The following is a 16,617-nucleotide window of genomic DNA, read 5'->3' as shown; positions in this document are numbered from 1 at the left end:
AAAAACTTCACACGCCCATAGTAACTATTACTCAACGTTTTTCGTGCCACAGTTTTCATGGGTAGATAGGAGAACGTGAGTTTAAATTGAATATTATCACGTGGATTATCTATCTGTCTATCTATCTATCTCTCAAAATATTTATATACACTAAAAAAAAAAAAAAGGCATAATATTTTGGTGACAATGTCAGCCATAATGTGACGTTTTAAACTCTAAATACCACTGAAAATCACTGGTTATAGTTTACTGAGCTAACTATAATTTGCACCCCCGCCATACACTGATTATTATGACCTTACAAATTACATCAATCATCACATGTTCATCATTAATGACATCCGTAATGACATCATCCAATAATGATGATAGTTTGCAATACTCTTAAAGGTATTTAGTAAGGTTCATCAAAAGCAAAATGTATATACCTTTTCTCCTTTTAATGATTATTAGTTATTACACCATACTTTGCCTTTTAAAGAGGCTTGGGTGGCTAGAGGGAGGGGGGCTCCATCGAGAGCAATACACATTCAGAAGGCTGTGTATATCAGGTGTTTGGCACCTAACGGAGCTTGCGTGTGTGGAGGGAGTAGGCTCTCCATTATGAGCTGTGCACAGGGTGAAAACTGAGCATAGTGGGGGTTGCCCATGTAATGGGGCTTGTGTGCAAGGCTGGTTAAATGGACATCCCCAACTACAGGACAAAGGATGTGTGTAGTATCGCAATGGGCACCTAATAGGGCTTTTGTGTGGTGAGAGACTTGTTCCTCCATAAATAGGCTTGTGTGTGTGTAGAGGGAGTAGGCTATAGTATAATTCTATTATATAAGTACATATGTTGACGTAACTTAAGGTTTACATGACTTTACACTATTTAGTAATTGTATAGTTAATTGAACAGTAGGAGGGTAGATTATGTCATCACCAATGTAATATATGATGTCATAAGTGAATCCCTGAACATGAGTGATGTATTATATGAAGTCATAAGAAGTGCGTGGCCAGGGCACAAGTTACAGTTACAGCGCGCTGAACTATAACTGACGAATTTCGGTGTTTTTTTCAAATTTAAAACTTGGTGTTATGAATTACATTGTCATCAACTATAACATCACTAAAACTGTTATTTTGTTCACCCAATTGTTTTTTTTACCTAATTGATATTCTGTTTTTGTGTTTCTAACTAAAACAGCACTTTAAACTTTGTTTTTTCCCCAGTGGATTTCTATTTATTGAATGTAAGTTATATTGTATTTTGTATATCTATCTGTAATCTTACTTTAACCTTGTTTTTAGTGAATTTCTAGTTTGTTTAATCAAAATGAAAATGTATTTACCAAATCTTCTATGATAACTTTGCCTTCACGTTTTGTTGTCCGTTGTTAATAATTAATGTGTGTTACCAGGTGTATTTATATTTTTCTTAGCTTACCATGCTCCTGCAGAAGTCTGTCAACCCATGTAAAGAACCATGCAGAAACCCTGTGTGGATTTTGCTTCCTATTGTGGTTCCCATGGGAGTCCTGTGAGCGCACCAAAAAATTAAAAAAAGTTTAGTCAGTATGAAAGAGTGTTTTTTATTGATGTTTGAGCCTAGATGTTTTCTAACTGGGTCAGTTAATGAGGATCTCTTGACTTTTCAAGTGTAAAAATTGGCCGGTTTTTAACTTTCACGATCCTGTGAAAGGATTGTGAGAGTCCCATGTGAGTGGTGTCACACACATTAAAGGCATCTGGTTGGTTAAAGTCAATGTCTTGCTTCATTTATAGGAAGTTCCCACCCTTTCAACCTCATTTCAGGTTTGCACTTCGCTGTGAGAATATCTTGTTTTGGCCTTCTGTTGTGATTTTGAAATTTTTATCAGGCATCGGGGGATGAAAGGGAGTGAGAGTTCCAGGAAGAAGTGGAGAAAACTTCTCATCAGGGCAGTTAAGAATCTTTAATGTGGTAATTCTTCTCAGTTCTTGAGTATTCTCAATTTCTTAAGGCTCTAAAAAGGTGTCATCACACTTCATAACTTGCAACAAATGCAAGAAGGAGCTTTCAAGGGGGTCAGATAAAAAAAAAGTAAAGCTATAGTACCACTGGGATGTGGATGCACATGCGGGCTATGCACCCAGGCTGTCCTGCATCTGCGTGGAGCAACTGCAACATGAGGATGAGACCTCCATCTCAAGTTCTGGAACCTCATTTGGACTGGTGGAATTCTGTGCCTCAATAACTCTTCCAGGCCTACTCCCACCTTGATCTGGCATATGTCATCATGACCTCTTACTGCAATAGGTGCTTCAAGTTGGTCGTAGTGATGAGCTGAGCACCTCTATTTGCAACAAGTTGGTCAAGGAGTGCAAGTGCCAAAAGAGTAATTTATTTCTTCCCCTCTTTCCAATTTTATGTGCCCTGTTTTTCTTTATTAAGTTGAACCAAATGAAAAAATAAAAAACAAAAAATGTAAAATAATGGGAAAATTGTTACATTTAACACAAAAAATGGTTCTTATCAGAACCGCCTTTGCAGGTATAAAAGCAGAAACATTTAATTTAGTCTGTCATGTATATCTCTTTGTTGCTATATTACAAGAATCTAGTACAGTAGTCTATACATATTAATTAAAGGTACATCTGTTGCTATAAGTGTAAAAAACAAAAGACTTCTAACAATGGGCTTGTCTTACATTTATAATATTTTAGTATTGGGTTACTTTTTTAAAATGTTGACCTGCTATATATATATTTATATATATATATATAACACCTAGTGGTGGTTGCCACTAGCTAGTTTATAGCTAGGATCTAGTTTGTATAGAAAAATAATTTTTACTTTGCTAATAACTTTGGCGCCGCTTGACGAATCTTCATGAAATTTTCCAAAAAACGTTCACACTTACATCAGTTGCTGTCTGGAAAGTTTTGCAGTGATCAGTCCAGGGGGGTCCCACTATGCATTTTCTCCATTTATTTTTCCAAAGGGATTTTGAACATCGATAGCACCAAAACTACTGGGCGGAATTACACCAAATTTGGCAGAAAAGTAGCTCTTGTTCCAGAAAGAACTATTTTAGTTTTTTGGTGTAACTCCGTTAAGTACTTTTTGAGAAATTTAAGGAAATCCAAATTTGTGTATATATATATATATATATAGTGGCGGGAAGGACTTGTGATCTTGTGCTGAGATATGATTGGCTGACAACACTTCTACAAGGAAGTGTTGTCTACCATGTTGGGACTCAGCTTGAGCCGAGTACCATACAAAAATGTTTAAAAAAAAGAAAAAAAAGATAAGGGCCAGGGTACAGACACCCTTACCCCTTAGCTCTGGTGATCGTGTCCAAAGGGCTAAAAAGCATTTTTTTAAATTTATGGTGGGAATCGCTGTGGATCCGCTGATCTGCCATAAATTGAAAAAAAAAAGAAATGGGGGCTCACGCAGACATGCATGCAGGGAACGGAGATGGGAGTATTGCTCCAGCAACAAGGCAGCTGCCTTGACCCCCCCCGCAGTCCCATATAGCCTTGAAGGGCATATTACAAAATAAATCTAAACAAAATACAGTCAGGTACCACGGGGAGGCCTTGAGGGCCCCCAGTGGTCCCAGATAGTCTGTAAGGGTATATTACAAATTAAATAAATCATTATAGTCGGGGACCTCAGGGGAGGCCCTGACATTTTTTATGAAAAAACTGTGCATGGCGGGAGTGCGAGTTATAGTTACCTTAGGCAATGAGTTATGGTTACTTGAGATAACTCTAACTATAATAGGTGAATTTCAATGGGTTTGTACATTTGAAATGTGAGCCTATCAGAAACGTCCCTCTAACCTTTGTTTTTTAAGTGATTGTTTTTTTGCTTTATTAGTTGTATTTCCTAACTATAATATCCATGTAACCTTACACACACACACACACACACACACACACACACACACCCACCCCAGCCCCTTAATACTTATTTTTTCATTTCATGACATGGAAACTGATTCCCCATGTCGTTAATGATGGCTGCAGCATTTTCTTTCATGGTGTGGTACGTCAATAAGATCGCTACGTCCTGTGGGATCTAATTGAACAACAAGAAAAAAGCCCTTGCAGCCAATCAAAATGTTCTATTTTTTTAATTTGTGTAACCTAAATGTTTCCAAAGTGGCTCAGCAGACTTAGACCAAATCACAAAAAGCATGCTTTCTGGGTAAAGATCTTGCTTTCTGCCAAATTGTGTGTAATTCTCTTTAGTCTTTTTCTCTGTATTGGTGTTCAAATATCTCCTTTAAAAAATTGTGTTTTAGAATTCCCCCCTTTTTTTCAGCCCCACACTTGAGAGATTACCCCAAACCTTTCTGGGAAGGAGCTGGGGTGGATGAGCTTTTCTAGGGGAAATTCTTTGTGTGGGTTTGTCAAACAGCTTTAAAATTATTAGCTAAACAAAAACATTCTTCCTATTGAAATTATGACCTAACTAAACCTAAACAGTGGCGATTGCCACCGTGTAATATATATAAATACAGCTCTGGTATTAGCTTATTGTTCCTTTAGTGTACAGAAAGCAGATAGGAAGACCAATGTTTTCTGTCCACAGCGAAAATGTTTTCTGCGTGAATGGAAATGCGTTGGGCTTGCTATCTGCTTCCTGCACAATAAAGGCTCTTTATTGCCTTTGAATGTGCATCTACTAGTATCATATATTGTTTAGAAATGCATTTTTTCTATGATTGGTCCAAGCCGAAACACAACAGCACAATGCAGCTACACATCAACGCAACACAGCTCTACAAAAACGACACAAAACCATATAACACCACGCAATACAAACAACACAACGAAATACAAATGTAACACTACAGTACAGCACCTGCTACATAAATATACATTACACAAAAATGCAAAAGAAAATACCGAGGGGTGCCAGTAAAACTATAAAATAATAATTCAATGGTACAACACAGAAAGTCAACAAATTAACACAACACAGTAATAAACTCCACAGACCAGCCACCTCCGTCTCTGACTTGTATCAAGTGGAGATGTATTACTGTTTAGTAAGGGAGTGTAAGATACTTGTTGACATCGAAAATATAAACTGGGGGCGGGGGGGGGGGGGGGTCAGATATGAATTATGTACCGCACTTTTTGCATACATAGATCACATCTATGGACCTTCGGGGAGTCACAATGTTCACATTGACCAAGACATGTGACCTTGGTCTTTATGAGCACGGTGACCTCGTCCTGCTCCACAGACGTATGTTAGATATCTCAACTAAAATTCATACGGTCAATATATATAAATTGTGTCAAATAGCGAACACATTATTAGGCCAAAGCGGTCTGACTGACAGCTATTTATGAATGTCGGGTTTCAATAATTGCGCCGGTTAATAAACTAATTAAGCAAATATGTTTCTTTTACTGCATGTTATATAATCAGCAAAAGCAGTAATATCAACGTCAGTTTTAGAGATTATGTAACGTGTTTTGTTTTTGTTTTTTTCTAGCATTTCCTATGCTAATTGGAAAGAAAACAGAGTTAAAGGAAAAATCCTCACTGACTCCTAATCTGTGTGACCACCAAGATCTTTCTCATAACGAGGTAAACTGAAAAATTGTACCTTCATGCCTGGGTTTATAAATGTGGTACTATTGTGCACTGAAGAATGTCTCTCAAGACCTCCACACCTATTTATAAATTTGAAAAATGTGAACCATACACAGGGATAGTGTGGTCATTCTTTCATTTGAAACAAAATATATGCTGTATTTCCAGACATTAGGTACAAAGCAGCCACATAAAATCTATTGGATTAATAAATTAATCAGCACCTTTGTTCCAAGCAGTGCTTAATTTGAGCCAGTGGGGACCGGCACTTATTTTCTGCATCGGATATTTACCAAGTGCAAGAGAGGGAAACACCAATGAAAGGAGAAAGAAGGAACCTGCAGGAGCAAGAAAAAAGGGCAGGAAGTGTCCAGTAGTGGATGTAAGACTGCCAGCCTTGGTATTCAGCATGTTGGTGTTTACGTGCACCGGCTGTGTGCTTCTGAGGAGAGCTTAGGAACCGGCACTCTTTTTTTCACAAAACACGCCCTGGCTCTAAGCAAACATTTTATCTCACAAAATCCAAGGGATAACCAGAAAAATATGCTCTAATCACTGATGGTGCATTATGATGCAGAAACACACAAACGGTGATGGGAGGATGCCTGCAATAAGTAGAACCATTGGCAATTGCTCTGGGTACCATTACAATCCTTGTTCCCATCATCCTCTCCTGGCCCTGAACTGGTCTTGTGTTGCTTGTGTTCTGGTCTAGGGAGGATCTAGCTTGGCAGTTGGTGCTAGACTGTTCATATTAGAGCAGAATTGAGAGTGATTTGCATATGGCTGGGTCAAAACTAAGGTGGCGTGCTGGAGAAAACGAATGATTCCCAGGCAGTTGCAAGTGGTTATACTTAATGCAAGCATTTCTCCATTCATATCTTGTGATATAGTGCATAGAGCAAGAGGTGTATCTTTGTATAATAAGCTAGAATGAGAGACCCTTTGATGGGGAAATGCAAAGTTTAACAGAATTTATCATTTGCTACAGACCTGTTTGATTTGTTTAAAAATAATTATTCATGCTCAGATGGCAAAAACATTATCTAAAACCAACCTCAAACACCCTTTTTCATTTTAATAAACACCTAATTAATATTTAGGTGTTTTAAATGCCATTTCCCATCAAAACATATAAACTCACATAACTACTCTACAATATACAAAGGAATTTCACAACAAGATCATAATGTGGGGAGTGTGTTACTGGGCAAAATCTACCTTTGACAAAAAGAACGCCTGTTTATCTATTGATGGTGAAAGAAAATGCAGGCACCCAACCATGGTCATTGTAAATTTGAGAGACTACAGAATATAATGTAGCCAGACACAGGATTAAAATGAGATGTAGTTAGAGATGAAATGTATGCTATGAATATTTTTCGAAAGATATTTAGTAATGTTGACCCAATTCTACAGTTGCACTGATAACCATATTTGTACCAGCCGGATATTCCCTTTCTCTTATAACCTAGAATGATTAACAATGGTTTCTCGATATACCTATGTCTCCCACCTTTTTAATTACTCTGTCATTGCCCATAGTGTCTACTTTCAAAGAAGGTTAAGGTAAACGGAACAAGGACTTTTTCTTCTAGATCACTGGTGCATTCTGAGCCTCAAATAAGCAAGGTTAGATGATTGTCCTCGTTGTTTAGACACATAACAGTAATTTACAACCACTTCTTACATCTCCAATGTTCACAACTCTTTTGACCGATACTTGTGTGGGACCAGGTTTTTCATGCTAGGAGGAGAGGACAGGAGGAAGGGGGGTAGAGTTTCCAATGCAAGCCCTACACGTCTTCGAGGTCTGTAAGACATCCACACAAGGATCGCTCAAAAGAGTTATGTGACTGGAAGACACATGAATAGTATGGTCTAGAGAATCGTTTTGGATGATGGCTGAATAATACATGTATCTTACGATATTTAAGTAGCAAAATCCTTGGAGAGACAGTTTTAGAAAAGTTGTGGGACCAACACTTTGTGGATTTTCTTTGATGGTGTATAGATAGACATGACTGCTTGTCACCATCTAACAACTGCCATATGGATGTGTTGGGTGATGGTTTCACGATATCAGTAGCCAAGAACAGACCTCCTAAACCGTGTCTGAAAGAAAGAAAATCTGTACTAGGCTTTGAACAAGATGGTTGTAAATTACCGCTACCATGAAATATGCACTGGCTGTGATTGTCCCTTAGCCACGGTGCAAGGGCAACAGAAGAAGAAATAATTACGTTGTTGCTAGCTCGAGAAGGACTGGTTTTGGGGACAGGAGTGTTTGAGGTTGTATGAGTGTGATTCAAGTCGTCTGGGTGAGAAGTTGTGGATGAAGAAGGGTTTGTGTTGATGAAGTATTGTTTATTATTCTGTCTTGTATTGTTAAATCTCGTACTTGTATAAAATGTTAAATAGTATTTGATGAAGTTATCAAACATGCGATGGGACAGTGCACCTTAAGCAAACAAAATGACATAAATACTATAAAACAATTGAGAATTGAATAAATAGAGGTAATAGTATGTGGGTCAGTTAATATCTGTTTGATTTATTCAATGTGGGGACAAATACAGGTTAGGCAGGAATATATCAATTATTTGTTCATGGTTATGCAAATTTCGTGCAATACCTGCCATAAATTGAGCAAAGAAAGACAGACTACCTTCCTCAGGGAATTCTCCCTCAAAGAGAAGTTTGAAAAAACAAGCATAATTGCCGCTTAAGATGCATAAAAAGGATAACCACACTTTTGCTATGTCCATACTTCCGTGTCTTCATGTAGTCCTAATATATGTGCATGCAGCATGTACCAACTAAGCAGTGAAAGCAGAGGGGATGCACCTCAGAAACATGTGGAGTGTTTTGGAATGTTGCCAGACAAAGTTCATATCGATGACAGCATTTGCATTATAAAAATGGTAATATCAAAACATAGCATAACAAAATTAGATGGCATAAAAATTGAAGATTTTATGGTCCTATGTGCTAACCAAGAATGGCCTACAGCAAGGACTCACTGTGGCCAAATTACTTTAGAGGTACATAGTACCAGTAGCAATACGTGCCCAGACCAAACTGTGCACTGAATTAATAAGCAAGCATTGACTGAGCCTGCACTTGGACACGTGCAAACTGAGCAAGACATTTACAGTATACCATACATACACCTAGCCAACACACAAAATATATCTGAGCAAAGCATTGCGGGATTACAGATATCCTGCCAGATTGTGAGGATATTGATATCCTGACACCCTCTGGCTTTGCTATGGGCCTAATTAGGAGTTTGGCAGTCCGAGGACAGCCAAACCTGCGGTGGCGGTCGGACCACTGCACTCTTGGCAGTCGGACCATCAGCGGACAGCCGCCGCCACCGCCAGGATCATGGATCCCGACAGGATGGCAGTGATCACAGTCTTGGTCAGCCACAGTGGCGCTGAGTTCAGCACCACTGTACTGATCATGAGTTCTCTTTCCACCAGCCTTTTCATGGTGGCATCCCCACCATGAAAAGGCTGGCAGAAAGCCAGTGCTGGGGGGGGGCACCGTGGGGGCCCTGCACTGCCCAAGCTCCTGGCTGCACTCTCAGAATGCACACTGTCTGCATAGCACAGGCAGTGTGCATTCCGAGGGTGGTGTTGTGCCACAGCATTAGGGAGACGAGGCCAATACCGTGGCACTGTTTACACTGGTCTCACTGGCGGAAACCTCATAATACTATGGTTCTGCTGGTCAGCCCGGTGGAAACATTGTAAAACGACTGGAGGCCACGGGTACGACAGCAGCCTCCTCCCCGTGCCAACCGCCATAGTCATAATGAGGCCCTGTGTCCTTACTTTTACGGATGACCAATGGACAGAAGCATTGTGACCTGCTCTGTCTAGAAATTGAAAGGATTGACGCTGTCTGAGACACTAATTTCAGAGCTGAAATGAATCAACGTATCTACCAAGCCAGCACGAATATGACACTGTTCAAGTTAACTAAGACATGTACTTACCTTACACAAAATGTTTACTGTTCAAGGGAAACAAAGCCTCCAGCTCTCAAAAACATATGAACTTCTTTCACCAGAACAGCTCAAAACTCTTCTTTAACCTGCATGATGGGAATTTTATACATCAGGAGAGTCCTTCAAAAACTGGTTAGCAACTAACGAAAAGTTGTTTGAGGTGGGGAAGACGCTCGCACCCTTGACAAACCTGAGCCGCCAGTAGCAGCCGAGCCAAATGACAGGTTGGCAATCAGGCTGGCATACGCATTCTCATGGCCAATCTAGATCCAGTGACCAATCAGTTCTCTTGCAAACTTAGGTTCCTCCCCTACTCTACTATCTACTGCCAGCAGCGCTTCATGTGAAAAAAAATGAATATATAAAATAACTGACAGGACTTCATTTTTTTATCAGGGGGATGGTGGCAGTGCCACCCACACCCACTAACCAATTGCATATTATTATGTGCTAGAGCTAACCACACCAACTGGAAGTCTGGTGAGAAGGTGACAAAGTCTTTTGAAGAACTCCTCTGCGTAGTCCGTTTCTGACATCCAAGTCAATACCTAGTTCTGAAATATAGCTGTAACTAGGGAATGATTTTGGAGCAGAGACGTGCTACTACTTTTATACCCACTGCCATTGGAACATGTCTGCTTTGGTAATTTCAGCTCGGGTTACTTGAAGCTGTGTCAGCAGCATGCAACTCCATGTATGATTCCTCATTCAGTCAAGATGATTTCCCATGTTCACTATTGTATTAACTTACATTATAAACCCTTCCATTGGTTCTGTTCTGCACCCAGGTCTCAATAAATAGATACATTTTTATTGTTATTTGAGCCAATTCATCAAAAAGTAGAAGCACATAAAATACCTAAAAAATAATTTGCTCATAACTAGGTGGAATAGGACAAGAAGAATGTGTTAGGTTTAGGCAGTTGAATAGCAATGAAATCAAGCTAAATATCTGTATTGTTACTAAGTAAAGTTAATTGAAATGTTGAGCATGTTAAATGTATCAACACAGTCGCACCCCAAGCTCCTATCTCACCACAAGCCTTTAGACAGCCCCCTTCCTCACCACCAGGATATTGCGGCATGGCTTAGCAAATATGGTGGTATTTCTGTCACACAATTTTGTTTTTGTAGCATTTTGTGGCACTTCATTTCATTTACCTTTGTTGGTTTTGCCGTGTTCAGCAGCACACAAAGGTGCAAGCTATTCCTGGAGAATATTACCCTTTCAAATAAGCATGTGAACAGTGATTGGGAAGGTTTTTGTTATTTTGTTATGCATCCCTTCGTTTATAGCTTCCTTACTAGCTACTGAGGTTTGGTCTCCATTATTTTGCTAAATATGAAATCTGACTTTCTTCGGAGTCATCACTGGAGCCCCTACTTGTATTGCCTCAAATGAAATGAAACCCTTTCCGGCAGAACATTGTCTATGGGCCTCAAGATACTGACTCCAACCACTGGTTCTATGCAGCTCACACACTCACAGCCTACTCCCCTGCGGCACACCTCAGTAAACCACATCTTGAGCCTGAGCTTTTTATGCAACATCAATTACATTTTTGTTTGAATTTGCAGTAGAAAGCAAGAACACTTTAAACATTTCTTATGCATATAGTGAGCAGCAATAATTTAAAAAACTAGTATAGGCTCTCTGCAACGTACACATAAGGATCAAGAGAGAGAGAGAGAGATTTTTGAACTAATTTTAAAGAAATATGAACAACGTTGGCATTTGAAAGTTTTACGCTGACTGGCAAAATATTCATAGAAACATGCATATTGACGGGCAGAATAGCGTCCCAGTCCCTTTAGTTTGCCCATTTCTCTTTGACCACTTATGCTGCATAGTCTCAAGCTTTGTTTCTGCTCTGCTTTGCTGTTACTTGGCTCTTTACAATGTAAATTTTAAAATATTTGTGAATGACCTTCCTGGACACCACTCCAATTGACCCTAGATTTAACACACTTAACACCCTTGAACCAAATGAAAATCCACCGCTCCAGAGAAGGTCATGTCCTATGTGTATTGTCCTGCGCGCTGTGTGGGAACAATGGATAGAAAATAAACACATCCACCACTCGAACCATACGAAGCCCGATGCGTATAAGTGCTTAATGTACGCATCTTACTAGGTGAGTCACGCAGGTTACTTGGTGAATCTTAGAAAACAGAGATTTCCGAGTGCCTCTCTCTGCCTCGCTCGCGCGGCTATGCCCGCAGGAATGAGGGCGAGCGGGTGGAAGCCATGTCTCCGAGGCAACGCCAGGCCCCAAGAGGAGATGCCGCTTTCTGCGGCGTGAAGACCGGGTCGGCTTTGGTGAGGCAGTCTTTTTGGGCACCACCCATGACCTCCTCCACGAATTCCCTCACTACAACTCTCTAACAGTGCCGCCCACCTCTCCATAGTCCTTCTCTGACATACATTTCATTTTTTTAAGCGCTAGTAATAGTTCACTTGGACTCAGTTCTGTGATCTGCATTGTACACGATCTTTGCATAGGCACATTAACTCTTTGTTCTATTCTATGATGAATCAAAACTGCCACTAAACAAAATTCTTATCTATCACCAGCAATAACATCAATCACTAGAGTTATCTTCTATTTTTTATTGTTACTTCAAACTGCTGGATTCACAAGGATGTTCACGTCTTTTAAAACCATGAGTTATTTTTAAACATAGCACCTCCCACCAAAGTCAGCACCAGGTGCAGCTGCACTGGTCGCATCGCCCTAAACCCGGCCCTGCATGAAGAATTCTGCAAGTGCCATTGTCTGCTGTCCCTCCAAACTACACATCAACGAGGAAGTCTGAAGGCAGCACACATAGCATGCTGACACAGAGTATGCATCGCCAATAGCATGGAAAAGCTTAAAAAAGCAAAAATGAAACGCCAATATAAAACTGCAGAATTTGCGGGCATACTGATTTTCAGCTTGCTTTGCACAAAAAGTGCGATTTGCAAAATGTCTCAAAATGCTCTTTAACTCTTAAGTGATAGCATAAAAGGAGAGTTAGTTACAGTCAGTGGAACTGTAAATATCTTGTATGCCCAGTTCTGTTAACTGCCCCAAAATAGTTGAAAATATCACAAGACGAAATCTGAGTGAAGAGCACAAACAGGATAGTGCAGAATTACAGATGAGATGCTTAACATTGCTGTACTTGTAATATGCATGTTATGGGACTAGAGGCATAATGTACTGAGAACCAACCAGCAAAAAGGGTTCACGTTGTGCACTGTTTGCCTACCTGCTTCTGATTTTGCAATGTGACCTACATTCCACGTGGCGTGTTCCACATCTAATTGGCTACAGGTACAGAGATATTTGCTTGCAAGGAGCAGCAGACCACTATCCTTTGTTTGTATTCCCAAAGTGGCAGCTCATGTTCCTTAAGGGAACTGGTGCTGTTGTAAAATTTTTTTTTTTACCAATTTGGGAACACACCCTGGGCAGGAGGCAGTGACTCCTGGAACACTGCCTGTTCCTCCTGAGGCCGTCCAGCACAACTCATTAGTGGTGGTTCTTTCTTGGCAGCAGGGGAGCGTCGCCCCCTTGCACTGCTGTGCAGAAAGTGCCAAAAATAAATTGATTTATTTATTGATTACCATTTTATTTTTTACGCTTTCTGTCAGCAAACAAATTGTGAGGGCAGGGCGGGGCCATGGCATCACTGCTGCCAATGATTGGCAGCAGTGAGGAGTGGCCCCTTTGTCTGAAGTTCGCATGATGGTTTGGCTGGCTACTACCAAACCAACATGCGCATTTCAATCCTCTCCAACCCAGCTGTCTCGGACAGCTGGATTGAATAGAAGGCACAGGCATATGGTGCCTTTTGGAGCATGGCGCAGGTCTGCTCCAGCCAATCAAGACACTTTTTTCATGCTGCTTAGCATCTTGATTGGATGAGGGAGTTGGCTGTGGGCATCGCACTCCAAGGATGTGCTGCAGAACGATGACATGCTGCAGGACATCGAGTAAGGTAAGTGTTTAAAAAAAATATTTAGACTGGTGTGCAAGTTATGTGTGTACGTTATGTGTGTATGTTTTGTATTGTTAGAAAAGCGGTCTCTAGTTGTCAGTTAGTTTGCACCCTATCCAAGTAGGGACCCTCACTCTAGTTGGGGTAAGGGAGATACACAGCTCAGATACCTCCTGCTCAACCCCTTGGAAGCTTGGCATAAGCAGACAGGCTTATTTCAGAGGCAAGGTGTGAAGTATTTGTACAAACACACACAGTAACACAGTGAAAACACCACAAAAGGACTCCACACAAGTTTAGAAATGTAGCCAGTATTCATCTAAATTAAACAAGACCAAAACAACAAAAATCCAACACACACAAGCAAAGATCTGAATTAAAGTAAAGAGTCTTAATTCATAGAACTCAATGGATGCGTTGTTTTAGCTCAGAGTACCTGGAATGCGAAAAAATAAAGCTGCACTGGCGAGCGTGAATCAGAAAAGCAAGTGATGCGTCAATTCCTTACTCGTAAGTGAGGCAGTGCATCGATTCTTTCTTCCCAGGGTAAGCAATGCATCGATTCTTTCCTCACAGGGACGGATGTGTCGATTTCTGGACGAGTAGCCTCAGGTCTGTGCAGTGATGTTGAATATTTTGACGCCCAGTGTCAATGCATGGGAAATTCCGATGTGCTATGCGGAGGGTCCGTGTTGAGAACAGGCACTGTGTCGATTCTCCAGCCTCTAGGCAGGCGCTGCGTCGATTTTTCTGCCGTGCACACAGGAGCGCGTGGACTTTCCCTCGTATGTTACCAGCTTCCACTTCTAAGGGCCCAGGGACTGAATTTGGCACCACTTAGCAAGTCAGGACTCTCAGCAGACGAGCTCAGGCACTGGCAGATGAAGTCTTTGATGTCCCTGAGACTTCAGAACAGGGGGAAAGCTTAGTCTAAGCCCTTGGAGAAACTTCACAAGGAGGTTTTCAGAAAGCGAAGTCCAGTACTTTTCCTCTTCTGGCAGAAGCAGCAGCAGCAGGCCAGCACAGCAAAGTAACAGGAAGAGTGGCAGGTCCTTCTCAAGCATCAAGCTCTTCTCCTTGGCAGAAGTTCCGGTTGATCCAGAATTAATCTAAAGTTGTGGGGTCAGCAGTCTAATACTTATACTAATTTCTGCCTTTGAAGTAGGCAAACTTCAAACAGGAGCTTTTGTAGTGCACACGACCCTGCCTCTTCCTTACCTTGCCCCAGACACACTGTAGGGGGTTGGAGACTGTATTGTGTGAGGGCAGGCACAGCCCTTTCAAGTACAGGTGTCAGCTCCTCCCTCCCACTCTATCCCAGGAAGACTTATCAGGATATGCAAGACACACCTCACCTCCCTTTGTATCACTGTCTAGAGTGAATTCACAAACAGCCCAACTGTTAGTCTGACCCGGATGTGTATTCAGCAGCCAAGCAGAGGCACAGAATGGTTATGCTAGAAAATGCCCACTTTCTAACAGTGGCATTTTCAAACAGACAATCTAACAACCAACTTTACTAACAGATGTATTTTTAAATTGTTCAGAAACCCTCAAACTCCATATCTCTATCTGTTCCCAATGGGAAACTGCACTTGAAAGATTTTTCAAGGCAATCCCCATGTTAAACTATGGGAGAGAAAGGCCTTGCAATTGTGAAAAACACATTTGGCTTATTTCACTATCAGGACATGTAAAACACAACAGTACATGTCCTACCATTTAAACACACTGCACCATGCCCATGGACTACCTAAGGCCTACCTTAAGGGTGACCTACATGTAGTAGAAAGAAAAGGTTTGGGCCTGGCAAGTGGGTATACTAGCAAGGTCGAATTGGCAGTGCAAAACTGCACACCCAGACACTGCAGTGGAAGTCCTGAGACACGTTTACAGGGCTACTCATGTGGGTGGCACAAACAGTGTTGCAGGCCCACTAGTAGCTTTTGATTTACAGGCCCTGGGCACACATAGTTCACTTTACTAGGGACTTACCAGTAAATTAAATGTAGCAATCATGGAAAAAACAATTACCAATATCTTTAAGACAGAAAGCACTTGCACTTTAGCACTGGCTAGCATTGATAAAGTGCCTAGAGTATCAAAACCAGCAAAAATGAATTACAACACAGGATCCAAAAACAGGAGGTCAGAAGCAAAAAGGTACAGGGAAACCACTCCAAGAGCTGCCAGGCCTAACATGTGTCCCCTCCTGCTGAAAGTGGGGAGAACTACCCAACCCCTTGGGAGTTCTCATCACTAAGGTGGAAAAACCCTGGAAAGACCATCAGTGTTGGTGTGATCTTTTCCAGGGCAGTGTTCACCGTAAAGTCCATTCCCTGTAGGGAGCTGGGCCACCTCAACAGTTTAGGATTCTCACCCCTCATCTACATTAGCCATCTGAGGGGCTTGTGGTCTGTCTGATTTTGGAAGTGAGTCCCAGATAAGTAGTGTCTTAGCTTCTTCAGTGCCCAGACCACAGCAAAAGCTTCCCTTTCTATTGTGCTCCACTTGTGTTCCCTGGGATGTAACCTCCTACTGATGAAGGCTTCATGTTGATCTAGGCCCTCCTCGTTCAGCTTTGAGAGCACAGCTCCAACACCATGCTCTGAAGCATCTGTATGCACCACATACTCTTTGGAAAACTTAGGAGCCTTGAGCATGAACGCAGTGCACATGGCCTCCTTCAGATTGTCAAAGCAGTCTAGCACACCTCTGTCCAGATCACCTAATGTGGCTGCTTCTTGGAAGTCAGCTCTGTCAAGGGAGCAGCAGTGGTGGTGTTAGACCTGACAACCTTAGAGTGGTCATCCCCCAATTTTCTTGGCTGCCTCCCTTCACTTTTCTGACACTGTTTTTGCTGGTTTTAGGACTCTGTGCACTCTCCGACTGCTAACTAGTGCTAAAGTGCATATGCCCTCTCCCTTAAACATGGTAACATTGGTTCATTCCCAATTAGAATATTTGATTTACTTGTACTTCCCTAGTAAAGTGCACTACATGTGCTGAGGGCCTGTAAAT

At 41.3% G+C, this 16,617-nt stretch overlaps 1 protein-coding gene across 7 annotated transcripts in view; it reads left to right on the top strand.

Annotated features, from left to right (window-relative positions):
- MICAL2 (microtubule associated monooxygenase, calponin and LIM domain containing 2) overlaps positions 1 to 16,617 on the top strand; it is a 776,672-nt gene that overhangs the window by 633,402 nt on the left and 126,653 nt on the right. For all 7 annotated transcript variants that reach the window (XM_069223592.1, XM_069223590.1, XM_069223591.1 and 4 more), the window contains one exon: positions 5,490 to 5,584. In XM_069223592.1, the coding sequence (XP_069079693.1) occupies positions 5,490 to 5,584 (95 nt within the window). The remainder of the gene's footprint in view (positions 1 to 5,489; positions 5,585 to 16,617) is intronic.

Source organism: Pleurodeles waltl, chromosome 3_1 (genome assembly GCF_031143425.1).
Source record: "Pleurodeles waltl isolate 20211129_DDA chromosome 3_1, aPleWal1.hap1.20221129, whole genome shotgun sequence".
NCBI classification, from domain to species: Eukaryota; Metazoa; Chordata; class Amphibia; order Caudata; family Salamandridae; genus Pleurodeles; species Pleurodeles waltl.
This window is presented reverse-complemented; position numbering and strand designations above follow the sequence as displayed.